Source organism: Podarcis vaucheri (assembly GCF_965113315.1).
Source record: "Podarcis vaucheri genome assembly, chromosome: 11".
In the NCBI taxonomy this organism is placed as follows: Eukaryota; Metazoa; Chordata; class Lepidosauria; order Squamata; family Lacertidae; genus Podarcis; species Podarcis vaucheri.
The window spans coordinates 42,895,181-42,922,506 of NC_138749.1; the positions used below are offsets into that span (position 1 = coordinate 42,895,181).

Consider the following 27,326-nt stretch of genomic DNA (forward strand, 5'->3'; position numbering starts at 1 on the left):
GGTATACAGAATTGTTCAATTATGCCTAAAAGGTGCCTAGTGTTACATAACACCCAGAACAAGGTGGCTTCCCAGCAATCCTGCAGAAGAGAGGATTGTAATTGTCTTGTGCCTTCAGTCATTGAGGGGTCAGTGACAGTTTCTGCTGGAGTGCATTCTCACTGTGGGTTTTATGTAAAATATTTCCCAAGAGAAACAGATGGGAAATATTTTATACAGAAACGTGCTGGAGTTGTCATAAAATTTCCTTCCTTCCTTCCTTCCTTCCTTCCTTCCTTCCTTCCTTTCTCTCTCTCTCTCTCTCTCTCTCTCTCTCTCTCTCGCTCTCTCTCTCTTACTAGATCAGCATCACCAGTTCAGTCATGAGGTTGCTACCTGTCTTGGTGGTGCCAATATTGGGCCAACCCAGGTACACCATTCTTTGCCTTATTAGTCCAGGTTAAGCATACCCAACTCCCTCAACCATTGCTCATAAGGCTTGGTTTCCATATCCTTGATCATCTTGCTCACCCTCTGTCTTCTCACAAGACAGAGAACAGTAAGAGAACACTTCAGTCTCCCAGGACAATCTATACAAGATCTCAAAGTAGCTGTCTTATTACAAAAGAATTTCAGAAATAGACTGGAAAGAGAAGTTGCTGAATTGCAACTTATTACCAAACTTAAAACCATGGAGAAACCTGGTCTGAATAAAGACATTGGATTCTTATCTCATTATACATGATAAAGCTATTTTAAGCCATCTTACCCCTTGCTTTTTCCTGTAAGACCAATTGCAGTCATTAAAAGTCGTCAACAGGTTTACCACACCTATCAGCCAATCACCCATTCCCACCACCCTTCTGAGTAATATCCCTCCCCACCCTCTCACTATATATAAGGGTCTGGTGACTTCTATTTCAGTGTATCTGAAGAAGTGTGCATGCACACGAAAGCTCATGCCAATAACAAACTTAGTTGGTCTCTAAGGTGCTACTGGAAGGATTTTTTTTTATTTTTTTTTGATTACGGCAGACCAACATGGCTACCTACCTGTAACTATATTCTCAGAGTATTAGACCCAGACGACTCAGCTTCTCAACAGTGTTGCTATTTGACTCATGGTAGTGATAGCACTTTGCAATAGTTTTCACCAAGTAAGGCTACCCATTGTGCAGTTGTACTTCTTTGGGTGCATGAAAGTGAAAGAGAATATAGTGATAAGACCCGCTTCCCCTTTCTGGGTTCATGTAAACATTGCAAATTACTTGCTTCAGCAGCCTTAGCTAGAGTCTGTACCTGCAGTCTTCTCAAGATCCAGACACATTAGTTAAAATATACCCTTGTGTAGACGAACTACGCTTGGGTTGCTTAGAGCTACTCAAGTCATTTTTGAACCTCTTCAGGCTCATGATACTGTTGAACTTGGATACTGCCTTTTCTCCTATCATTCCTCCCTTCTGTCTGCAGCAGATTGCCTCCAGACCCAGCTGCTTTGGAAAATGTCATTATGTTAATAGCAATGGCTTTGAGGTTTTCAATACACAAATGATGAGGGTAGAAGAAGTTACTGCTTTACCAGATTTCTATAACACCGCTGTTGGATTCCATGTTAGTGGCATTCTTTATATTTTGGACAAGTGAGGAAAGAAGCAGCAGGGAGTATTAAGTATTTGGTGAGGAGAGAGAAAATTCCCCAGCAGCCTTTATTCTCTGTGCATTCTTGCTCGGATACCTGTGGTGGAAATTGATTAGTGCCTATCCAGCCCTCTAGATATCGAAGCTAATGGTCTAATATTTCTCTGTCTCACCCACATGCACGTTGAATTCAGGCTCTCTTCTGTGAAGCAATAAGAGGATAACTTGGTTTACCATTTCAGTTATGAGGTGCAAAAATAACAAAAAATGAAAAAACCAAACACCTTGGGTATCACAGGCTAACTGCTGGACTGTTGTCCTCATGAGCTAAGTTAATATCGCAGCTAAGTAGAGTTGCTGACAGAGATTTAGAGTTTAAAATGACTTTCTCCCAAGAGAAAGATCTCAGTGTTGTTGGTTTTTTTAAAAAAAATAATAATTCATTAAGAGTAAATACAATAATCCAGGGGCTGATTCAATTCCCTATTCGTGTCTTGAGTCATAGTTCACAGAGCAAAATGGAGAGAGATGTTCCATTGGGTGTCATTTCCCTGCAAGTGATGCCAGAGCCTACAAGCCTATTAAGGGAATACAGGGGCACTAAAATATAGATGTTATTGCTCTGACAGACAAATGGTACTGGCTGTTGCATGCATCGACTCACTCGTTTTTCTTAGAGAGGAGGTTGCTGTATGAGTTGGCACCGAAAATATCATTTGAAAATGTTTTTGCAATGTTCTGTAGCTCTGCAATAATAAGGCACTAAAATGCCACATTTCTCAGGCCTGCTTTAGCTAACTAAGCAATACTTATTATGTGAAGGACAAAAATACCCTCACACAAAGACAAAAGACACGAATGGCAACACAAATAATCTCCCCACCCCCTCAGGTATGTAGCCGAGTCACAATTTCAGCACTTGGAGACTAGAGAGCAGTAGAATTTCATATTCCTGTCTGGAAAGAAATGTATGATCCTGCTGAGAGAGATTTTCTTTGTGCTTTGTCAAAGAAAACTACTGGTCAGGCAGTACATGAGAAGAGGACTCTGGAGCATTTTTAGCACATTATTTGTTTCAAATACACAGTTATCTGTTCTAGCTAGGCAGAGTAAAATTCCATGAATCATTGTACCATTTGTCAGAATGTTGAAAAGACACACTTAACCCATCAAGCAGAATGAAACGTGGGAAGTGTTCTCGGGAAAATGGAAAGCTTAGTTGGAACAATATTAAGATGTTCTTCTGTTCAGAAAGTGTTGATTATGGAATACTTAGAAGTAGCTTTCACGTGTTTTCTAGAAACCTGGCTTGTTCCAATCAATGGGATATAGCTTTTAGAACAATGTTCATTTGATTTTCTACAGTTTTATTCAGAAGCAATCCTGTCTTTAAGGACAGGCAGTTATAATCTTATGGATGGTAGCTTTGCCCCATTGGCTGCTTAGATCTTGTATTTCTCATGATATGATATCTGATTAATTCCTTAATGTTGTCACTTGCTGTGGGCTTGCCATGTACCTGGGATTTCAAAAGAATGGGAATACAGCACACTTGACTCTTGGATAGGTCAATGCAATGTTACTGTGTGTGATAACTGAGATGTTAGCTGATGTTAACTGAGATGAGATGTGACTCTCGTTGCAATTTATTATGCTGCTATATTATAGTTTACATGGCAAAATAGGGACTGTATTTTATTAACATTAGGCTCCAAAGACTGCACACAATTTTGTATTCTAAATACTCAGATTTTTAGGCAACTACGTTTTATCTCCATAACTTAGGTAAAGGGACCCCTGACCATTAGGTCCAGTCATGACCGACTCTGGGGTTGTGGCGCTCATCTCGCTTTATTGGCCGAGGGAGCCTGGCGTACAGCTTCCGGGTCATGTGGCCAGCATGACTAAGCCGCTTCTGGTGAACCAGAGCAGCACATGGAAACGCTGTTTACCTTCCCACCGGAGCAATACCTATTTATCTACTTGCCCTTTGACGTGCTTTCGAGCTGCTAGGTTGGCAGGAGCCAGGGACCGAGGAACAGGAGCTCACCCCGTCACAGGGATTTGGACCGCCGACCTTCTGATTGGCAAGTCCTAGGCTCTGTGGTTTAACCCACAGCGCCACCCATGTCCCTTAGTGCTTTTCAGATTCTCTGCTTTTTGAAATCACTTTCTCCATTGACTTTCCTGCTGAAGAAGCCTCTGAATGTCATGCACTTTCTGGGTCTTGTGCACACCCAGTTCATGCAGGATGCACACCAGGTCTTTTAGGTCTTCCGTTGACCCACATCAGCCAGGAACATTGCTAAGATCACATCCAACACTCCCCCCCCCCTTGAACTGGAAGATGAGTAGTGTTCATCCTGTCTTTTAGGGAAAACTCATCTGCCATTAGTGATATTTTCGTTGAGAGACACCTGAAAAGCTTCCAAGGAGCCTTAGAAAAATGATTTGAAAATGCTGATTTTGTCATTCGTATACGTTGCAGTACAAGAATCACAATGATAAGCGTCAATATGTGGAGTTGGAAGTAATCAGTGTTTTTGTCATGTTCTCCCCACACCTGATCTTTGGCTGTGAGCTTTCACACCTTTACTGAGATTGCATCGTAGAACATCCTTTTTCCCAATTAAAAAATGTGTCCTCTTTCCTAGAGTCATCCTCCATACTGCTTCTAAGACGATAGCTCAGTGGGACCTTCAGTTTTAATTAACCTGTACCTTGGGGTTAAACCAGAGCTGGATGACATTTTTCAGTACAAGTTAAAGATTTTACACATAAACAGGGAAGTTTGGTATATTTGTTTTAGCATATAGGCTATATAACCAAAACAGTAAAATTCCAGTAAAATTTACAGTAAATTTACAGTAAATTCCAAAACAAGGTAATATTAGCAGTTAGTGCAAAGCTAGGCTTTCGTATGGTCACTGTGAGAACAGGTTACTGGACTAGATGGGCCTTTGGCCTGATCCAGCAGGGCTTTTCTTATACTTGTGACTTTCAGCAAGACAACACCATTAGTCCACGGAACAAACAACAACACATACCTAACAGATTTAAACCTAATTTCCAGTCGTTTTTCCCCGGCAACTCAACATGTTTGACCAAGTCAGTCATTTTTTTAAAACTCTAAAAAGCATTCAAAGTACTGGCATCAGTGGCGTAGCGTGGGTTGTCAGCACCCGGGGCAAGGCAAGTAATTTGCGCCCCCTAACCCGTGGATTTGCGCACCCTAACCCTAACCCCCAGATGTTGCACCCGGTGCAGCCGGCCCCCCGCCCCCCCACGCTACGCCACTGACTGACATATAGAGATTGTTCTACTTTTTTTACTCCTGTTTTCTTTTGCAAAATCGTTAAACAGATTTCCTTCATATTTTCTACTTAACATTGCCTTAAATTACTTTATACTTTTCTTGATCTGGACAGACAGCTGTGTTCCCCTAAAAATCTGTAAAATTCAAAAGGCTCTACTTGTGTGTGTGTTTTTAACAGTGATTTTGTGAGTTTTGTTGCATTCACTTATGTTTGTGCAAACAGAATTTTGCCAAATGGCAAATTTATATTAAGGCTAACTTTGGAGCAGACATTCGATCAATACTAGAGGAATAAAACATGCCATTTGGAGGAAAGCAATTTTTTCATCACATCTAAACTTGATTGTTTTGGGTATGATGTGGCATATACTTAGCTTTTTATAATTAGCTGGGAAATTATACTTAAATAACATTGCAATACAACATGCTTTTCAGTGTTATGTAACTTTAAAAATTGATTGAAGGTAAATGTAAAAATGATTATCAACACGGAGGGCATTCTAAATTGCTTTGTAGGCTCTTTCCCTCTAGAAAACTAGAAACACTTTGAATGAGTGAAACTCCTTAATAGAAGGTTCTGCTCATAAAGTAAGAGAATTCTTAGTAATTTCAATAGTGCTGAAAAAGCAGTATTCGCTGTAATCGATAAATTCATTAGGCACAGTTTAACAATACAGTTTAATCTTGCTCTACTTAGGAGTTCTCACTTGGTAAAGGTTACTCAACACTTACATTGGAAGCAAACGATAGCCTGTCTGTTTTCTTTAGTTTAACTGATACCTTCAGTAAATGTTGAGTTTTGAGAAATGATAGCATTTGTATTTGTTAGCAGACCTTAAAGGCTAGAATTAGTTTTTAAAATGAGAAGTTTTAACACTATATTTTTTAGGTTGCTGCCTGAGAGATGGAGCATGTTTACTCACTTCTTTAAAGAGAATCAGGCATATCCCTTGAAGGGCCAGTAGGCATAGTTCATGTAATATGCATACTCTCAGTTCTAACTAAAGGTTTTTGTAATGGGGAGAAGGATGTCAGGGTTAATTCCTTTGACTCTTTTGCACGTATAATCTACTGTCATATTCCAATCCAATGCCAGATCCCACAGAGAAAGAGGCAAAGCTGGTTAGAAATTGTGGGACCACAGAAAGCTCCAAGTGAGCAATTTGCTCCAGCAAAGGTTGAGAAGAGGAATGAACCTTTTAAAGCTACTGCTCTCGGTCTACCTCTAAGGCTCCACCTGTTTGGGACAAGGTTTAGATTTGTGACGAGTCACCAAGGCACCATATCATTACATGTGTAAGACCCATTGGTGACAGTTAAGGGCAGAGCCGGCCCAGCTTGGAGGTCAGGGTGAGGCCTCCACAATGGTTCTCTTGCGGGTACCCCTTCCCTTTCACCTCTGGCAGTGGTGGAGAAGCACCGCCAGCGGCAGTGCTGATTTTGGGTAAGATCACGCTGATTTTGAGCGAGACCTTGCCTGAAAATCAAGTGAGATTCCATGGAGCAAGTGAGATCTAGAATACTTTCCTTTCATCCAGAGATCCCCTGTGCAAACAGAAATAAAACCTCTCATGCAGGGATGCCCCCCCCCTTTTCTTTTTGTTGAATCCCTTTCCTTCTGCATTCCTCCTCACATGCAAACACATTATGTTGCCAACAGACCGCCAAGCATTGGAAACAGATTTTTCAGGGGCCTGCTGTGGGAAGGGGGAGGCAACACAGCCCTTTCCGTGAATAGAGCTCTGCGCATGGGAGATAGGATGCAAGCCATTGAATCCAGTTTGCAATAGATGTTATTAGTTTCTTGTTATCAAGTTACTTAGCCGTATTTCAGAAACAATATAGATTGTTATTCTGTATAAATGGGCTATTTCAAATCCTTACTGCTTGCTGTTATATTGTAAATGGTATCTTCACAACATGTATTCCAACTAAATGTAACATGATGGCAATATGAAGGCTTGTTTTTCAAAAGGCGGTAAAGAAATTTGCACAGCTAGAGATATGAACTGAAAGAGCTGGAGTGAAATCCTCTTAGCATAGCTTTGAAGTATTTATGTGGTCTGTGCCTTATGAAGATGAATTACTGGGATTTTTCTACAAATGCTATAAATGTGTGAATTTACCAGTGGAATAATCCCTTGTTTGTTAAAGGGTTGGCAATTAAGTGTTAATTCACATCCTAGACATGAACATTATAAGGGTCTAAAAGGAATTGGCACTATGTCTTATACTTGGCACTTTAGTCATGTAAATTACCTGTTTACATCCTTAAATAATACCACATCATGACTGAATAGAATAACATTTTGCATATCCTAATATAAATGAAATCATGTTTTAAGGTAATAAAGTAAACATAGAAGGAACCCTGATAAACTATTTCTTTACTTTTTTAGATTGCCCCCTATATCAACGCTTAAGAATAAAACATTTTCTGTGCATCCTATAAAACAGTATTTTCTTGAGGCATTTATGCTGCAAAGTGAAGGATGGCCTGAAATGAAATAGTGAAGCATCTACAATGTGATGCAATAAGGCTACATATGATAAGAGAGAAAATTCTGCTCCATTAATTTAATAAATTCAACCTAGAAAATTATCTCGTCTGCTTTCCTGATTTCCCTGCTCCACCAGCACCTCCATGCTCCTCTTTCTGATACAGGTCCTCTGCCTTTTGGTTATAACGCCAGACAAAGAGCATTATTGGGCTGGTAGCTGTGTGGTAGATTTCTATACAGTCTTTCTCATCAGTGATTCTCCACTGTTGGTTCACCTGGACCCAGAAACAGTTGCAATTGGTCAGGAAGCTGCTGTTCATGCCACAATAAGAATACATTTGATGGCTGCTTTTTTTGCTGATACTACCATGCCTGAATCCAGGAGCTCAGGCAAGTTGTAGATCTGTTCTTTCACTTGCAAATAAAATGACCATAGTAACTGATTCTTTGCACTGTTCCTTTAGGCCAGTGGTTCCCAATTAACTAAGTACTGCAGACTCTCTGTTTTTCTAAAGTCAAGCCATGGACCCCGTACTTTTCATATCTCTATGGTAGTTTTTGTTATGTGAATGGTGCCATGGACCCCCTGGGTGGGTTATGTGGACCTCCTGGGGTCCATGAACCACCAGTTGAGAGCCCCACTGCTTTAGGGCGATAAGAGCCCAAGGGAACAAGTACTGACTTCATGGGCACGCACAGCTCACTGTCTCTCTAACAACAGCAGTAAGTTGATCTTGTGGCACAATGACATGGAGAGCCATTCATGTCCAGCTGGTGTTGGCCATCTGTACATGTGGATTTCCTCCTAGTCTGGTATCAGTACATTCCTAGGAGCAGTTAATTCTGCATTAAGGAAAGTATTTCCTTCCCTCCTGTATCAGAAAATGTGGCAGAAATGTGGTTTCTTTATTATGAATTACTGACAAAAATATTTTTTGTAATGCTAAATTCTTTATCAGCAGTTATAAAGTTCACACATTAAGAATTTTCCCCTTACGCTGGCATTTTTTTAGAAGTCTCCAGCTGATAGTGCTTTCCATACAAGCAGCAGAGTTTGCAATGTTGACGGGGGGGGGGGAGCGCCAAATGTGTGTAAACAGTTTGCTGTGCTGTTTTGGTGCAAATCAGTGTCTTCAGCTGTGTTCATAAATGTAAAAGAAAACTTGATTTTTATGTGCTTGTTGAACCCTGTGTTCCTGTGAAATAGTTTAAAAAGAGGATTCTCAGTTAATGTTACAGTGGCTCTTCTCCCCACTCCCCTTTTCAGTTAAATTATATTGTTTTGAGTGTAACTTAAAAGAAGACTATGCAGGTAAAGGTAAAGGACCCCTGGACAGTTAAGTCCAGTCAAAGGTGACTATGGGGTTGCGACGCTCATCTCGCTTTCAGGCCGAGGAAGCCGGCATTTGTCCACAGGCAGTTTTCTGTGTGGCCAGCATGACTAAACCGCTACTGGCACACGGAGGACCATGACAAGTGCCAGAGCGCACGGAAACGCTGTTCACCTTCCCGTCACAGCGGTACCTATTTATCTACTTGCACTGGTGTGCTTTCAAACTGCTAGGTTGGCAAGAGCTGGGACAGAGCAACGGGAGCTCACCCCGTCACGGGGATTCGAACCACTGACCTTCCGATCAGCAAGCCCAAGAGGCTCAGTGGTTTAAAGCAGGCTTCCTCAACCTTGGACCTCCAGATGTTTTTGGCCTACAACTCCCATGATCCCTAGCAAGCAGGACCAGTGGCCAGGAATGATGGGAACTGTAGTCTCAAAACATCTGGAGGCCCAAGGTTGAGGAAGCCTGGTTTAAACCACAGCTCCACCCATGTCTTTTCCCTTTACCTATGCAGATAGTTTAGCTGGCCACATGCATGATTATCCTAGGCTGAGGATGCAGAAATTGCACAGAGCAAGTGACCCCTGGGACAAGTTGCAACCATGGGGAGCAATTTTTGTTAGGCTTTCCACTCCTGCTGCAGTCTTTTCAGGCAACGGAAATCTACGAGAGATGCACAGCAATCAACATTGTACTCAATATTATAAAGAGGGGCACAACTTACTTATTTATTACTTGTCTTTAAGGCATCGTGCCACTCTTAACAAAACCCAATTGGTGTATGTTCAGAAGTGCTTGTGTTTCCCTGACTTCTGGGAATTGTTTAGAAATCTCAAGCAGTTCCTTATGTATTAAAGGGTTAACTAAGCACACAGAGAGAGATGGATGGGGCATCCATCTTTTTTCTCCTTTTTTCCTATGTTTTTGGCGGTTCTCATTTTTATATGTAATCTGCCTTGAGTCCCATCAGGGAAACAGGTGAGGTATAAATAAATATATAACAGCAGCGACATAGGGAGCTGCCATACTGAGTCAGGCAGTTGGTCCATGTAGCTCAATGTTGTCTACACTGGCCAACAGTGCTTCTCCAGGGTTTAATTCATTCATGACATTCCCAGTCCATCCTGAAATTCCCAGGGATTGAATATGGGGCCATAAAATGAAATGACTGACTGTAGCACTTACTAAACAGAAATCCTAAAGTAGCCACTTCAGCACATATTAGAACATCATTTTCAGGCTAAGCCTGTGTTCAGTTAGTAGAAGACAGAATTACTCTGGGCTATCAAGCCAGAGACGAGGTATTACCAAAATATTGATGTATCTCTGTTGGGTGCTAGCAAGTGGGTATGAAGAGGAGAGGAGTTGGAACCAGCCAGTCAGGCGAGAATGCTTCCCACCCCACACTCCTGGACATCTGAGAGACATACACAGGGGAACTGTTGGCCTATTAAGATGGGGGGGGTGTGAATCACATCACCCTTCCCTTGATTCTCTGCTGGATGGAAAGAGACATCACTTTCTCTGCTCAGAAGAGAAAATACAACACAGTGGTGACATGTCATCTTGCTTAGGAGATTATGGCTGTGAAGGCTTTTCAGACGGAAATATGGAGTTCAGGAGGAGTGGGGTCTGCCTGTTTGTTACGGTATATGAACATTTTCCCAAACAGACGTATTTTAGCTAGATTTTGGTTTTAACTTCATTTAATTGGTAAGGAAATGGAGTATAAATATTTTAAATAAATGAAATGCCTTGCTTCCTTGCCATTAAAGTAAAATCTCTTTTCGTCTCTTTTAAAGCAAGAACATACCAGTTGTTTTGAGATCCCTGATGACTTAGGAGGTTTCATAACAAGACTTCTCGTCCCTGACTTGTGTTCACACTTCGTTGAAATTTATCCTCTTTTAGCTTGACACTGTTTGCAGGAATAGTGTTCAGTTTTAATTAAAACACTTGACTCCACTTTAAACCATAATATTCAACCCCTCTAGTGCTTTGCCCACCTTTCCCTCGAAATGTAATTTTCTACGGTTGTCTGTTCTGGGGATTTGGCTCTGTGTTTCTACTTTGCAGCTGATTTTATTTTTAATGTCTGTTTTTTATTGAAACAAGACACTTGTTTTAAAGCAAGCTATGTGTTTTGGGGAAAACATCTCTCTTGATAAGTCATAGTTCGTTAGAAACTAATCTTAACCTATGGTTTCCTAAAGGGATTGGGGAAAAGTTGAACATAACAAGATTTGCATTTTATTCTTTCATTTTTGTTCCCTCAAATATTCTAGCTGTGGTATTGAACAAATAAATTGTAGTCTCTGCTGAAAAGTGTTTTGAAATGGAATAAACAACTGGATACAGATACCTTTCAAAATAAATGGGAAGATAGAGGAAGCACAGTTGGTTTTAATGGCTATGGATCTAGCATTGTCTGCTTCTCTCCCTTATTATAATAGTAATTTTTAATAGACTAAGGATCTGGCTTTGTTACCTCCTTATTAATTATAGTGTTATAATTGTAAGTACTGAAACACTACTCATAGCCATGTCTTGTGTACATTCCTGATTTAGTGAAGTAACTAAAAAATAGATTTACAGGGTGGTAGCCATATTAGTCTGTTGCAAGAAGAAGAGACACAGCAATTTGTTACAGCCCAACACATTGCAGATCAGAGTCTGCTTCTTCAAATGCATGCATCAAATCTTATATACTATTAAACTTATAGGTCTTTAAGGTACCATAGAACTCTTTGTTTCTGAAAAGTTGTTGATTAGGGTTGCCAGACTGCTAGGCAGTCTCCAGATTTGCCTGCCTACAGTAGGTGACAGCAGGAGGCCTTGAATCTCCAGGTGGGCAAGAACACCTTTTAAAAAACGTTTTCATTAAGAAGAGTATGTGTGCAGCTTGCAAGCTTCAGCCTGGCAGGAGCTGGCTGCATATTATTGCATATATTCTCTGCCCTCCGCCCCCTCTTCCAGTCACAGTTCTTTCTCCAGGGCTCAGTTGTTGGAAGGAGCAGAGAGGAAGAAAAAGAACTGGGATGGGCTCAAGAGGAAAAAGGTGTTATGAGTGTGCATGCATGCCTGGTGCTGCCCCTAGGTCTCAGGGTCAGGGATGCTCCTGACCTGGCAAAGCTACAGAAGATTTATTTTGTGGGGCAAATATATCATTGAGCTTTTCAGAAGCTCCCAGAGCCTCTGTGTTCCCTTAGAGAACAGAGTGCCAAGCATCCTTGTATGTCCTTTAAGGAGGTACTCTCATCTTCTCCCACTGGAGAAAGCAGAGTAGGTTCTGGAAAGCTTTAATTGGTTATGCTTTGTCCCACCGAGCAGGTAGGTAACAGCTTGTGACCAACAGACCTCCTCGCATCCCCTGCCCTGCTAAAACTTCACAGACCTGACTCCATCTCCTCCAAGAGCTTATCAGGGATATGGGTGTCTCAGCTACCTGGCAAGTGACAACTATTTCAAAATAAAACCCTGAAACTGTTAGAATTAAAAAACAGCAGCAACCACAAATATTTCTCTTACTTACCTTGCTAAATTTTACTTAGAATCATAGAATCATAGAGTTGGAAGAGACCACAAGGGCCATCGAGTCCAACCCCCTGCCAAGCAGGAAACACCATCAGAGCACTCCTGACATATGCTTGTCAAGCCTTTGCTTAAAGACCTCCAAAGTAGGAGACTCCACCACACTCCTTGGCAGCAAATTCCACTGTCAAACACTCTTACTGTCAGGAAGTTCTTCCTAATGTTTAGGTGGAATCTTCTTTCTTGTAGTTTGGATCCATTGCTCCGTGTCCGCTTCTCTGGAGCAGCAGAAAACAACCTTTCTCCCTCCTCTATGTGACATCCTTTTATATATTTGAACATGGCTATCATATCACCCCTTAACCTCCTCTTCTCCAGGCTAAACATGCCCAGCTCCCTTAGCCGTTCCTCATAAGGCATCGTTTCCAGGCCTTTGACCATTTTGGTTGCCCTCCTCTGGACACGTTCCAGTTTGTCAGTGTCCTTCTTGAATTGTGGTGTCCAGAACTGGACACAGTACTCCAGGTGTGGTCTGACCAGAGCAGAATACAGTGGCACTATTACTTCCCTTGATCTAGATGCTATACTCCTATTGATGCAGCCCAGAATTGCATTGGCTTTTTTAGCTGCCGCGTCACACTGTTGGCTCATGTCAAGTTTGTGGTCAACCAAGACTCCTAGATCCTTTTCACATGTACTGCTCTCAAGCCAGGTGTCACCCATCTTGTATTTGTGCCTCTCCTTTTTTTTGCCCAAGTGCAATACTTTACATTTCTCCCTGTTAAAATTCATCTTGTTTGTTTTGGCCCAGTTCTCTAATCTGTCAAGGTCGTTTTGAAGTGTGATCCTGTCCTCTGGGGTGTTAGCCACCCCTCCCAGTTTGGTGTCATCTGCAAATTTGATCAGGATGCCCTTGAGTCCATCATCCAAGTCGTTGATAAAGATGTTGAATAAGACCGGGCCCAAGACAGAACCCTGTGGCACCCCACTAGTCACTCTTCTCCAGGATGAAGAGGAACCATTGATGAGCACCCTTTGGGTTCGGTCAGTCAGCCAGTTACAAATCCACTGAGTGGTAGCATAGTCAAGACCGCATTTTACCAGCTTCTTTACAAGAATATCATGGGGCACCTTGTCAAATGCCTTGCTGAAATCAAGGTAGGCTACATCCACTGCATTCCCTTCATCTACCAGGCTTGTAATTCTGTCAAAAAACGAGATCAGGTTAGTCTGACATGACTTATTTTTCAGAAATCCATGCTGACTATTGGTGATCACAGCATTCCTTTCTAGGTGCTCACAGACTGTTTGCTTAATGATCTGCTCCAGAATCTTCCCTGGTATTGATGTCAGACTGACTGGGCGGTAATTATTTGGGTCCTCTCTTTTCCCCTTTTTGAAAATGGGGACAACATTTGCCCTCCTCCAGTCTGCCGGGACTTCGCCTGTTCTCCAGGAATTCTCAAAGATGACTGCCAGTGGTTCTGAGATCACATCTGCCAGTTCTTTTAATACTCTTGGATGCAGTTCATCTGGCCCTGGAGACATGAATACATCTAAACTAGCCAAATATTCTTGTACTATCTCCTTAGTTATTCTGGGCTGTGTTTCCTTTGCTGAATCATTTGCTTCAAATTCTTCAGGACGGGCATTGTTTTCTTTATCGGAGAAGATTGAGGCAAAGAAGGCATTGAGGAGTTCAGCCCTTTCTGTGTCCCCTGTTTGCATTTCACCATCTTCTCCTCTGAGTGACCCCACTGTTTCTTTGTTCTTCCTTTTGCTACGAACATACCCATAAAAGCCTTTTTTGTTGCTTTTAACCTCTCTAGCAAGCCTGAGTTCATTCTGTGCTTTAGCTTTTCTGACTTTGTGTCTACACGTGCTGGCTATTTGTTTGAATTCCTCTTTGGTGGTTTCCCCCCTTTTCCATTTTTTGTACACATCCTTTTTTAATCTTAATTCAGTTAAAAGTTCTTTAGATAGCCACCCTGGCTTCTTTAGGCACCTTCCATGTTTCCGTCTCATTGGTATTGCCTGACGTTGTGCTTTTACTATCTCCCTCTTAACAAACTCCAGTAACAAACTCCAAACTTCAGTAACATAATATCTGAAAAGGTTCCTTTTCTGTTTACTTTAGCAATTATAGCTAGACACTATCTTTCCTATACTTCATTCTTGATAATTTCTTCTTTATTTTCAATGTGTGCTTTAAAAAAAGAAAAAGTAATGTTCCTCCCCCCGTGCATTATAGAATAATGTGAAAGGGGGGAGGTACAATTATATGTGCATTAATTGCAGAAGCTAAGAAAATAATGAGTATCGTCTTACATGTTCCCCAAATTAAAACCATCTATTTATAAGAAATCAATTTTCATGCAGAATATTTTTCCTTGCATGGTTATAAGTTAAATTATACATCTCCACTGTATCCGGAATACTAAAAATCCTAAAAAATAAAAAGGGTATGGGACTATGTGATGCTAACAACCAATATCAAACTGAAGGCTTGCATTTTGAGCACATTGCTTTATGGAAGTGAGTTGTGGACAACTTACAGCCACCAGTATCGATGCTTCAATGCCTTCTATATGCGCTGCATCAAGAAGATTTTTTGGGCATCACATGGCAGGGCAGAGTCTTAAACAAAGATGTGCTCTTCCAAGCCCACCCCCCCCAGCATGTTCGTACTTCTGTCTCAATGACGTCTACACTGGCTTGGTCATGTCCACAGAATGGAAGATGGCAGGATCCCGAAGGATGTGCCCTACGGGTAGCTGGCTTCAGGCACTAGGCCTGTTGGCAGACCCACTCTGCATTACACAGATGTTTGCAAATATGACATGAAGGCTGGCAGCGTTAAACCTGCTGTGCTTGCCCATTCAGCAGACGCTAAAGCTAGTAACGGTCTTCCTTGAACATCTTACAGCACAAAAGTATTTATTAGCAGAAGCTATTTACATGGTACTGTGCCACATTATCACTAGGTGGGGAAACTCTTGTGGGTAGTGTTGTTGATACTTCTGAAGAAGACCATTTCTCTACACTACCATCAAAAAATAACAAATGCCATTTGGCTGTCAGCTGTCTTACAATCTCATAACCCCACAAATGTCGTAATGTTTTATGTAGATGTAGCTTGTGTAGCTATAAAACAATTCTTCTCATATCTGTTTTAGTACAACATAATTGTGCACTGAAGGTTCTGTATAAGAGCCTTTTTTTTGGGAGGGGGGGGATAGGTTTGACTCATGCCACGAAAGTTTGGATTTTATTCACCTACTCTCAGGCTTTTATGAAATGCCATAATGTGTTAAGATTTGAGTAAAGTATGATTCAGAATTGTGAAAACACTATTACCAGAGGAAAAAAATGGATAACATGCTGTTGTCAGAAGACAATATAGGTGAGCAAACAATCAGAGGGTTAAGCAGGCAGGCTTGTTTTTCTATAAAGCTTTAATTAAAGAACATGCAATTAAGCCATCACCTCTTGAGTCCTTCTATCTAAAGAAGCCCGGAACCTTGGAAGACATGGTAAAAACAAAACAAAAAACCCACACAAACTCAGGAATTGTCAATTAAGATGTTAATCCCTCTCACAAATACGGCAGCTTATCTGAGGGCTATAGCATTAGAAGATTGAGTCTGCTGTTAATAAACCATCTCTTAATAATTTCATACTTTATTTCTTGTAATGTAAGTACACCCAAGATCTGATCTGGAATTGGAATGCTTCTGTGTAAAACTACGAAACTCACCCGACAGAGATTCACTGAAATTAATCAAGCGTCGAATAGAATAACGGCTGGGCCGGTATCACAAACAACAGCCTGTGTGCTTTAAGATGTGAAAGTCTGTGCCGTTATTTTTACGACTGCCTGTTAAGTTACGAGTTACATTGTGAACTTGGTTCTTCAAGATAATGTTCATTCAGTCTTTTGGGGTTATCCTTGTCTCTGCTTTGTTCGCTCAGTTCTAAGTGAGCCTTTGGGGTGGAGCAGTATAAAAGTGCAAGTGGATACCCTGGCTAGGATCCAAAGAACTACTTTAGAGACCCTGTAGGGTTTGAGCACAGCCAGTGGGATCTTTGACATTTTTCTTTGAACAGTCTCAATACCCTATCACAAACTGCTTTTGAGAATCCCTCCTATATCCAGACATGTTTGCAAGGAGCCTTGGCAGGCTGCTATTTAAGAAACAAAGAGCACTTAAGGAAACAAAGCTAGTTGTATGGGTCTTTGGGGTTTGTTTTTTTTATCCTGTAAAGGGTCAGTGCATGCCACACTACACACATGCATGCAAAAGGTCCTAGTCAATCCCTGCCATCTCCAAGCATTGCTAGGAAAGACTCCTGCTTGAAACCTTGATTAGATCAGGGAAGTCCAGCTTCCAAGAGACTGTGATCTACTCCCACTATAAAAAAAAACCTGGAAGTGATCTATCCATTGGATTGACCAAAGTTGTTGAGCTTTTTCTGGGGAGGAAGACCCAAAGTTGTTGAGCGACTGGTAGATCGCGATCGACCTGTTGGACAGCCCTGACCTAGGTGAACCAAAGGCCGACTCTGTATAAGGCAGCTTCCTGTCTTCCCAGGCTTCCTAATTATTACACATTATGAAACCACCCCTTATGCAAAATAGCCTATTGTCACATTCATAGGATGCATCCAGAAGTGCCCCTCTGAGAGAAGGGGGATCAGGGATCCAGTAGAGGCTCCTCTTTGGAGGAAGGAAAAAGATAGCATTTTGCCAATGTCCCCTTCCTCCCGCAACCTCCCAGCATCAGCTGTCATGCTTTTCAAGAACACCTCATCCCCAACACCTTGGAGAAGATTGTGGGGGGCTATAGTGGAGAAGGAGGAATTGGCAAAAACAATATCCTACCCAGTTTCCCCAGCACCAGTAGAACTCTACTAAATGCAACTCTGGATCCAACCTTTCCCACCCACCCTGCCATATTTTTGTTTAAGTGACCTGGTGTTGACTGCACCTCTTTTAATCATCCCTAGCAAATAGCACTCTCCTTTTCAAGTTATACATTGCATTTATGTACAGGAGATGCGAGATCAAGCATTCTACCCAGATATACCACTGCTGAAGTGTTGCTGTACAATGTGCTATTTTAGCCTTCTGGCAGAGTAATATTTAGGGCAGTTTAAGGAAGCTGTATATTGGCAATAATATGCTCTTTGCATTTTCAGGTTGTTTTTTACCCTAGCCTCAGACAAATTGGTTGAAAAACACAGCTGAAGTGTAATACCTTCTGTTCAGCCAGGCATTGCTAATGAGAGATAAATGGGAATATCATCCCTGTCATGTCTCATTGTCCATCTGTCTCTTTCTCTAGGAGGTGATTTCCTCTCCTTTTTAAGAAAAAAGAAGGATGAGCTAAAAACCAAGCAGCTAGTGAAATTTTCATTAGATGTTGCTGCTGGGATGGCGTATCTCGAATCCAAAAACTGTATACACAGGTAAGATCAATTCAGATGTTCTGCCTTACAGTTTGATCAGTTGAATATCTAAACAAGTGTGTGAATATTTAAGTAGTAGCATAAATGGATGGCTGGGTTCAGTTGTGGAATAATAAATATGTATAGCACAGTTGTGACAGCACACCAAATCATACTTTGTGCTGACCATAGTTTAGAACATAAACCATAGGTACATACATCAAGCAACCCATTGTTTATTATTGTTGATTATCTGCTTTTATTATGCATCCTTCAGAACTCAGGCTCATAAATTTAGTTTAGTGTGGCATCTGAATTGAATATATAATTTGCATATTTCCTTGTCAGTGAGGACAAGCTGTGCTTCACGTGAAATGCTATCTTAAGAACATAGTTTAACGTATGGTAAGAGACTGTGGGTCATTGACTTAATAAATTAAAACCCTGCCTCAAATAAAGTTGTTCATTGTTTCTCTTGAGAAACACCAGTGCTCAAACCTGAGACAATTGGATTTTATTTGTTTGTAGCCTCCCTTTCAAATGATTGATCTTCAAGACTGCAAAACCACAACAAAACCTACAACACAGAAATCCTCTGGCCAGTGAATGAGGCCAAAATGTGCCTCTGTTTGGTACCACTTGGAGGTGGCTTTTTCTGGTAAAGAAGGAGAAAGCACACACCCCTCCACACACACACACACACACATACAGAGAGAGAGAGAGAGAGAGAGAGAGAGAGAGAGAGCGCTGCGTCTTTTATAGCCTATAGTTGGTGTCAGTCTCAACATACCCTTTCCATGATATTTTTTTCTGGGAAGTATATTGCAGAATGTGGTTCCGTTCAGTTCTGCAGTTCCTAGGGCAACTTAAACCTTCTTTTCTAAAAAGAGACTCCTATACTATTTGCTACATTCTAGAAGGTTACTGTTGTTTTGTTCATAATTGTCCCTCCCTACAAAGACTTCTGTAATTTGTGAAATTTCAGCTGAAAAAGTTTGTTTTCTACATAAATTTCTCATGTGATGTTTGACATAGAATTTTAAGGTATGAATTCAAGAGGTTAGAGTGGGACGTAACATTAAACAAGAGATGAGGAACTTGTGGCCCTCCATTTGTTTTAGGCTACAACTCTCATAATCCCTAACCATTGGCAATACTCAGTGGAGCTACTGAGTATATTCAGTAACATTTGGAAGGCTGCAGGTTCCCTATCTCTGCATGAAACTATGGTTTGCTTTGATGTTAATAAGCCTGAGCACACATTCCCTCTTCCCCACATTGTGGCTAACCTTAGAGCTATTCTTAATTATGATTTATTGAAACACACCACCTTCACATAACAATTTGAAGTTGGCTTGATTCAGTACACCATGGTTAGGACTCAACAGAGTTTGTCCAAAGTTTGACGGAACGCTAAATAACAATGAGTTAGAAACTGAAATGTAAGCTACTGATCACCTCTGAACAAGAAAGGGGGTAGTGCATGTCCAAGACTCAGCCAGCTTCATTCAGATAAGAATCACGAGACTGAGAAATAAATATCCTTTTTGTTTTTGTTTTGTTAACAAAAGCAGCCATATTTGAAACCACTTCTCTTCAGTTTATTAGGTTCCCCACCTGTCTGCCTGAAACCATGAATCACTTCCATCAGGCACCCAGGTCTGCATTTATGTTACTCTTGCAGCTTCTATTGGCACCTGTCTGCTCTCTAAAGATCAGTATTGCAGGATATTATGAAAACCACCACCACCACCTAAGAAGGACTGTTATCATGTTGCTTTTGTACATGAAAGAGATTGTATATGCAGCATTGTGGAGAGAGGTTAGTATGAGTCGGGCTGTACTCTAAGATCAGCAGCCATTTCCATGGTCATGAGCAGCAGCTGCTGTCTCACCACATATTTACATGCATTATGCAAAATCGGACCATTACTGTAGTCTGTGTAGCTCGGTATTGCCCCTCCATATAAACTAGAGTGGCTCTCCACAGATTCTGATAGAAGTATTTCCCGGCTATCTCTAGAGATTGATGACAGAGATCAAAATTGGGACCTTCTGTATGAAAAGCATGTGCCCTATTCTGTGAGCTACTGATCTTCTGACTATGATGAACAATAAACAGCCCTTCCACAAAATATTCTGGAACTGTTTATAAAAATTAACCTACCCCCAAATAATAGATATTCATGATAGTTTTCAGATTCACATTAGCACCCTAATTCAGTTCTTAAACTGCCACAACCATAGATTCAAATGAATAGAAGATTTGTTATTGTTCTGCTGTTCAGGACGCAGGTCCCTTTTTTGGGGGGTGAAAATGGCAGTCAAATGAAGTAGGTAGCTGTCACCCACAAAAATCACATTTAAAATAGTTGGTACTTTAATTGACAGCAGTAGTGCCTCTAGCCACAGATATTGTGGTGCAGGTTTGGACCCTGGCATCACCCTCAGAAGATGGGTGGGTGTGCCTTCCCCCTGGTGCTTGCCACTTCTGCTGCCTGGTTAGCTCATTCCCACTTCCTGTCTCTGAGTTGGTCCACTAAAGGAGTCACCTGTGTCGAGTGCAGTGCTGCCTGTCAGCTGCCATGCATTTCCTCACAGTCTGCAGCCTAGGGAGGTGGAACTGAGAGCCCGACAGGTGTGCACAGGAAATTGGCCACACGTGCTCAGTCATGCCATGCAGGCTGGCACAAAGGCAACACCATACTTGTGCACCCATGGTAGAAGAGGAGCAGCAACATTAGCTAACAGCACTGGCCATCCACTTCTCTGCATGGACTGGTGAGCGTTTTCTTATTTCACCGCCTGCTACATTGTGCACAACACCTTTCTTTTTTTTTTTTTTTTACAGAGACTTGAGGTCTTTTAGGAACAGGAGATAGTTGGAGGATAGCGGGTGGGTTTGGAATAGAGATGTGGGGTGGAGTTTGAGGGCAAGGGGTGGGGAGTGGAGGGTGGGGGAGATGGGGTTCCTTTCATGCTAGCTGCAGAACTTCTGATATGTTGGTGGGGCAGTATTTTGGGGCAGGATACCAAATGGTGATGCCAAATATCACCTTTTAGTCTGAAGGTGCCAAAAGATCCCCCCCCCCTTTTTTTTTTTTGCTGCAGCAGACTAAAGCAATCACTTCAAGGATGCCCTCTTTATTCAAAGTGCCTTTCCTGTAGACCCACACTTATTTGTATATACAGAAATGGAGAGAAAGGCTACTAGGCTGAAATCATGATTTCTGGGCAAGTTGGAGCACATTCGTACAGTCATCAAGGCAGAGGTGCAAATAATCTTTTAGAAAATGATTTGAGGAGCTCATATCTTCAGTTAATCCCAAATGTAATTAATATAATTAATGGGAAATTGCTAATATAACTGATAAGCAAGGTAACTGTCCTCATTTGTGAAGATGCTCCCAGTCTTTACAGTCATACCTCATGTTGCGTCCACTTCAGGTTACGTCTTTTCAAGTTGCGTCCCGTGGCAACCTGGAAGTACCGGACAGTTATTTCCGGGTTTCGTCGCATGCGCTGAAGCACTAAATCACATTTTGAGCATGTGCAGAAGTGCTAAATCGCGCCACATGTGCAGACTCAGCACTTCTGGATGTGAACGCTTCGAGTTGCGGATGTGCAACCGGGACGGGTACATAACTTGAGGTTCCACTGTATTTACATACATTCAATCTACGTGTACCTAGAATGGGTAGTTGATGCAGTATACGTCAATTTTATTTGAAGGACTGTGTGTTCTGTTTTGAGCACACAGTGCAAGAAGAATGTCTTCCAAGTTAGAAAGGATTCAGATAATGTTGTTGGTTTTTTTGGTACAACGGATAGCTCCATCTAGAGTGCCTAGTGCATATTTGCACATTTTGCTCCCAAGCTTTGAAAACGACTACAGCTTTTTAGTACAGTTACTGGTTCATTGCTGATTCTGAGTATCTTAGTGTAGCTAAAGAGTGAAATATAAAATATATATCCCTGATCTTTACAGACTGCAGATTACCTGGCTTCTCTATTCACATTTACCCAGTACAGACATTGCACAGGAGATCATGTCTAGATTGCTTATATTTCCCCAAAGGCTTCTGGGGTCTCACTCACACAGTTTCATCTAAATGTACCTTCAAAACTACAGACAGGCCTTCAAGACATAACTGGAGTTGAACCAGAGTATGTGGAAGATTCCACAGTGCTCTTGGGCATTTTTTATTTGAGTTATTAGTTTTCAAGCTGTCTCTTGTGCTTTGAAGCACATTACATAGAGTGTTATTTTGACAGCAGTGTTATCCACCAAGGGTCACAGACAGGTGAACATTATCCTGTTTCATTTCATTTGTTATGGATCCATAGTTATTCATCACATTGACATTGCAATATTATGGCCTTTTTTATGTCTTGGAGAAAGAGTTGTGTTATAATAAGTTGCAGGGCAGATTCATTTTTAACATGTAGTTTAACATAACTTTGAAGAAAAGCATTTGTTTTGCCTCTCAACAAACTAAACATACCACTTAATTTCTTGCTCTCCTTCCCTTCTAACTCAACTCTCTCTTTGTCTCCCCCCGCCCTTTATTTATGTAAATTTTATGTGATGGAGTTTTTCTGTTAATACAGTTCCAGTAGTGCTTAGTTCCCCACCATTTAAGACATTGAGGTAGCAGAATAACATCTGATCATTAATGAGCAATTTTAATTCTCTAGAGTAATATTTCCCCTCCCCTCCCCTTCCTTCTCCTTTGAATATAGGGAATCATTTCGTACATAAATTGCATGAACAGGCAGATTTGCTATTATCATATTTGCAATTTGAGTCATTAAAAACCCTTTTGGCTGCAGAAGAGCCATAATGTAGATCCATGGCTGAATGAAAACATGTTGGGTACATAAATATAACTTTTTTAAAAAAAAATACTTGCCATCGTGCATTATGTAACAATGTGCATTGTTAAATCATATTTTATTTTTCAGACTAAGTGCAGTAGTAACTATTCCCATATTGTCAAACTCAGATTTATTAAACTGAATTCAGAGAAAGTTCAGTTAATAGGAAGCGAACTTGTGGTTGCTCTTGGACCCAATCCCAACACTACTGGTACTGCAGGGATCAGCCCTGATTTAGTTGGTCCACTGTGACCTGCTCTTAAGTCATGGCACAGCTATGAGCATATGGACAATAGGCATGGTGTAACGATGGGAGAGACAGGGTGTACAGTAGTGCCCCGCAAGACGAATGCCTCGCAAGACAAAAAACTCGCTAGACGAAAGGTTTTTTCGTCCGCGATTTGCCTCGCAAGACGAATTCCCCTATGGGCTTGCTTCGCAAGACGAAAGCCCATAGGGAAATCTCCGGGGACCTCTTTTAAATGCTAGCGGTGGGGAGCAAAGCCTTTCCCCCCCCTCCGGCCTTCAGAAGAGGTCCAGGAAGGCTGGCGGGGGCCAAAAGGCTTTGCTCCCCAGCGCCAGCATTTTAAAAGCAGTCCGGGATAGCAGGGAAGCGCTTCCTGCTTCCCGGACGGCTTTTGAAGGCAGGAGAGATCCGCGAAGCCTGGGCGCGTTGCGCGCAGGCTTCGGCATGCCGGCAACTCTCCGCCAGCAGCGGCAGAGCTGCCGCTGCTGGCAGAGAGATCCGCGAAGCCTGGGCGCGCTGCGCGCAGGCTTCGGCATGCCAGCAACTCTCCGCCAGCAGCGGCAGAGCTGCCGCTGCTGGCAGAGAGATCCGCGAAGCCTGGGCGCGCTGCGCGCAGGCTTCGGCATGCCGGCAAGTCTCCGCCAGCAGCGGGATGCCTGGGCCGGACAGCTTTTGAAGGCAGGCGGGGGGAGCAAAGACTTTCGCCCCCGCCAGCCTTCAGAAGAGGTCCAGGACCTGTTCCGAAGTGGGGAGGGGGGCGGGACACCTGGCCCCGCCGCCCCACTTCGGAAAGCTCTTCCGAAGTGGGGAGGGGGGGCCGGGACACCTGGCCCCGCCGCCCCACTTCGGAAAGCTCTTCCGAAGTGGGGAGGGGGGTCGGGAACACCTGGCCCCGCCGCCCCACTTCGGAAAGCTCTTCCGAAGTGGGGAGGGGGGTCGGGGACACCTGGCCCAGCCGCCCCACTTCGGAAAGCTCTTCCGAAGTGGGGAGGGGGGTCGGGGACACCTGGCCCCGCCGCCCCACTTCGGAAAGCTCTTCCGAAGTGGGGAGGGGGGCGGGGACACCTGGCCCCGCCACCCCACTTCGGAAAGCTCTTCCGAAGTGGGGAGGGGGGCGGGGACACCTGGCCCCGCCGCCCCACTTCGGAAAGCTCTTCCGAAGTGGGGAGGGGGGTCGGGGACACCTGGCCCCGCCGCCCCACTTCGGAAAGCTCTTCCGAAGTGGGGAGGGGGGCGGGAACACCTGGCCCCGCCGCCCCACTTCGGAAAGCTCTTCCGAAGTGGGGAGGGGGGTCGGGGACACCTGGCCCCGCCGCCCCACTTCGGAAAGCTCTTCCGAAGTGGGGAGGGGGGTCGGGGACACCTGGCCCCGCCGCCCCACTTCGGAAAGCTCTTCCGAAGTGGGGAGGGGGGGCGGGGACACCTGGCCCCGCCGCCCCACTTCGGAAAGCTCTTCCGAAGTGGGGAGGGGGGGTCGGGAACACCTGGCCCCGCCGCCCCACTTCGGAAAGCTGTTCCGAAGTGGGGAGGGGGGGCGGGGACACCTTCTGGAGGCGGGCAGGGGACGAAAGTCTTTGTCCCCCCTGCCTGCTTTCCCAGGGGCTTTTAAATCGCCCCGGACAGCGGAGAAGTCCTCCGCTGTCCGGAGCGATTTTAAAATGCCGCCCGCCAGCATTTTAAGATAGCCCCGCACAGTGGAGAATTCCTCCGCTGTCCCAGGGTTTTTTAAAATGCTGGGGGTGGGAAGAAAAGCCCTTGTCCCCCCCCCCAGCCTTCAGAAGAGGTCCGGGGACAGACTGTCCCCGGACCTGGTCTGAAGGTGGTTTCCCTAGGAACGCATTAATTGATTTTCAATGCATTCCTATGGGAAACCGTGCATCGCAAGACGAAAAAACCGCAAGACGAAGAGAATTGCGGAACGAATTAATTTCGTCTTGCGAGGCACCACTGTACTTATGGTCTCTATCCCTGGAATCCCCTCTGCACCAGCCTCCTAGCAAAAAATGTCTATACCAGGGAAATGCATGGCTACCTATAATACATTAAACTGCATATTTCATTCAGTTCTTTTGGAGTCTTATATCAACTTTGCCTACAGGACCTTCTTGTGAGAGCCCACAATACTTTAGACCAGTGGTTCCCAACCCACCTAAGCATATCTAAAATCCTGATGCCCCCCCCCCCCGGTGACATATAATTCTTATTATTGAAAAAGTGAACTCCTATTCACGTGGAGGAAGCCTAAAAGGCCATTCACTGTTAGTAACTCATTCTTGAATTGGAATTGTCCCCATTAAAAATCAAATGGCCCCCCTGTGGGGCATGAGCCCCATGTTGGGAACCACGGCTTTAGACCCTCATGCTCTTCCCATGGTATCTTGGGAGAGCAATAAGGTCCCCAGGTCCTCTTGACTACACACAATATGAAGTCTCATGAATCTTCTTCCCAATGAAGAAATCCTTCTTTTTGTTTTTTGTTTATTTGTTTTGTTAGCTACTTGTCTCCACGTTAGGCAAGATTCATAGAATAAATTTCTCATTAGTTCTTTGCAGCTGCAATCATTCCCCTATCAACTCCACCCACTTAAGGCACAAACTCTGCAATGCAGCCGCCTTTTAGCACTTGATTTTCACCTTGAAGTACATATTGCATGGGGCTTGCAGTCATTTCTTGAGCACCAGTTAATCTGGGGAGAAACCCCCACCCCAGCCCTTCTAATATTGCACAAACCACAGTTTTTAAGTTGTGGCAGCTTAAGCAGATCCATTGGATCAAGCTGCCAGAAGTAAGGGCAAACATGGAATTGATTAGACATAAACATTCCTTTCACACTAGCTTGTTTTAAAAGATTGATATTTGTATCTTATAGAAATAATGGACTCGGTGTGTGGTTTGTATTCATGGCAGGGGCCTCGATGGCAGGTTGACACCATATTTCAAGATAATTGTTACTGATGCAGGATGATTACTTATATACAAAATAATTACACTGCATTTTGCCTTAGGGATGATAGTTGCTTAGACTAAAGACAAGCGCACAGTTCAAGTAAAGGTGAATGCTTGCCTATGCGTATTATTTTCTTTCACTCCTGTTCAAAATGTTTATCAGAATGACTAAAGTGGGTCTGAATAATGAGATATATTTCTATATATAATCACATTTTAAAGGTCAGAGAACAAGAGATGGATAGAGTCTCTAGGTGTGTGATAGAAGATTTACTTCCTTTGCATTATTATAAATGTCGCGGCTCATGGAAGAGAATCTATTATGAGACATTTTGTCTAGACTCTTCGATTTCACAAAGCTGTTATTTGATTTTTTTAAATAGCCCGACTTAGCACTGTAAGGTTTTATTTAAAAAAACCTCATTCCAACCATAGTGCTGAGGCATTCTCCCCTGTCCCCATCAAGGGATTTGTGACAAAGTGGTACATTTCTGTTTTTGTTGCATCACTTTCTCCCACACTGATGCTCCCGTTTAGTTGTGGTCCCATTACCCCAAGGGTTGCTTACCCGCTTTATCCTGGCATACCTTAGCACTATCTTCTTAAACTATTTCAGAAGGGAATTTGGCTTTTCAGGTATTTCAACACAGCTGTTACTTTTGCACACCCAGGGATACTTTAAGGCAGTGGGGCAGCCTCTGAAGAAACTTCAGCTGGTGCAGAATTCAGTGGTCAGGTTGTTCATTGGGACAAGATGGTTTGAGCATACAGTGCTTATCCTGGACCTACTGCACTGCCTTGCCAGTTAGTTTCTGGCCCCAATTTAAAGTGCTGGTTTGACCTATAAAGTCTTAAACAGCTCAGGACCGCAGTACCTCAAGGACCACCTCTCCCCATATGGACCAACCCAGACCCTGCATTCATCTGAGAACTTTTTTGTGTGTCCTGTCCGCAAGAGGTCTGGAGGATGGCAACATGAGAACGGGCCTTCGCTGTGGTGGCTTCCCCTTTTGTGAAATGTTTTCCCCAGTGGGGTTCATTGGCACTGTCATTAGGTATGTCTAGATGCCAGGTGAAAACATTCCTCTTGCCTAATTAAACAATCTGGTGTTTTAAATATGTCAGGGGTATTTGTTGTTGTTATGTTGCATCTTTTGTGTTTTTATACTGTTAACTGCCCTGTGATCTTCAGATGGTATATATAATTAGTTAGTTAAAGGTAAAGGTAAAGGTACCCCTGCCCGAACGGGCCAGTCTTGACAGACTCTGGGGTTTGTGCGCCCATCTCACATCTATTGGCCGGGGGCCAGCGCTGTCCGAAGACACTTCCGGGTCACGTGGCCAGCGTGACAACGCTGCTCTGGCGAGCCAGAGCCGCACACGGAACGCCGTTTACCTTCCCGCTGGTAAGCGGTACCTATTTATCTACTTGCCCCCGGGGGTGCTTTCGAACTGCTAGGTGGGCAGGCGCTGGGACCGAGCAGCGGGAGCGCACCCCGCCGCGGGG

The 27,326-nt window shown here is 43.1% G+C and overlaps 1 protein-coding gene across 4 annotated transcripts in view; it reads left to right on the forward strand.

Annotated features, from left to right (window-relative positions):
• Positions 1–27,326, forward strand: part of FER (FER tyrosine kinase) — a 160,626-nt gene that overhangs the window by 101,316 nt on the left and 31,984 nt on the right. For 3 of the 4 annotated variants that reach the window (XR_014211963.1, XM_082191435.1, XM_082191436.1), the window contains one exon: positions 17,645–17,768. Coding sequence is in view for 3 of the 4 variants with exons in the window: in XM_082191435.1 (XP_082047561.1) it covers positions 17,645–17,768 (124 nt within the window). In the remaining variant the exon portion in view is untranslated. Of the gene's footprint in view, positions 1–7,332; positions 7,410–17,644; positions 17,769–27,326 lie in introns of those variants that run through there. The other variant, XM_082191437.1, reaches the window with a different exon arrangement.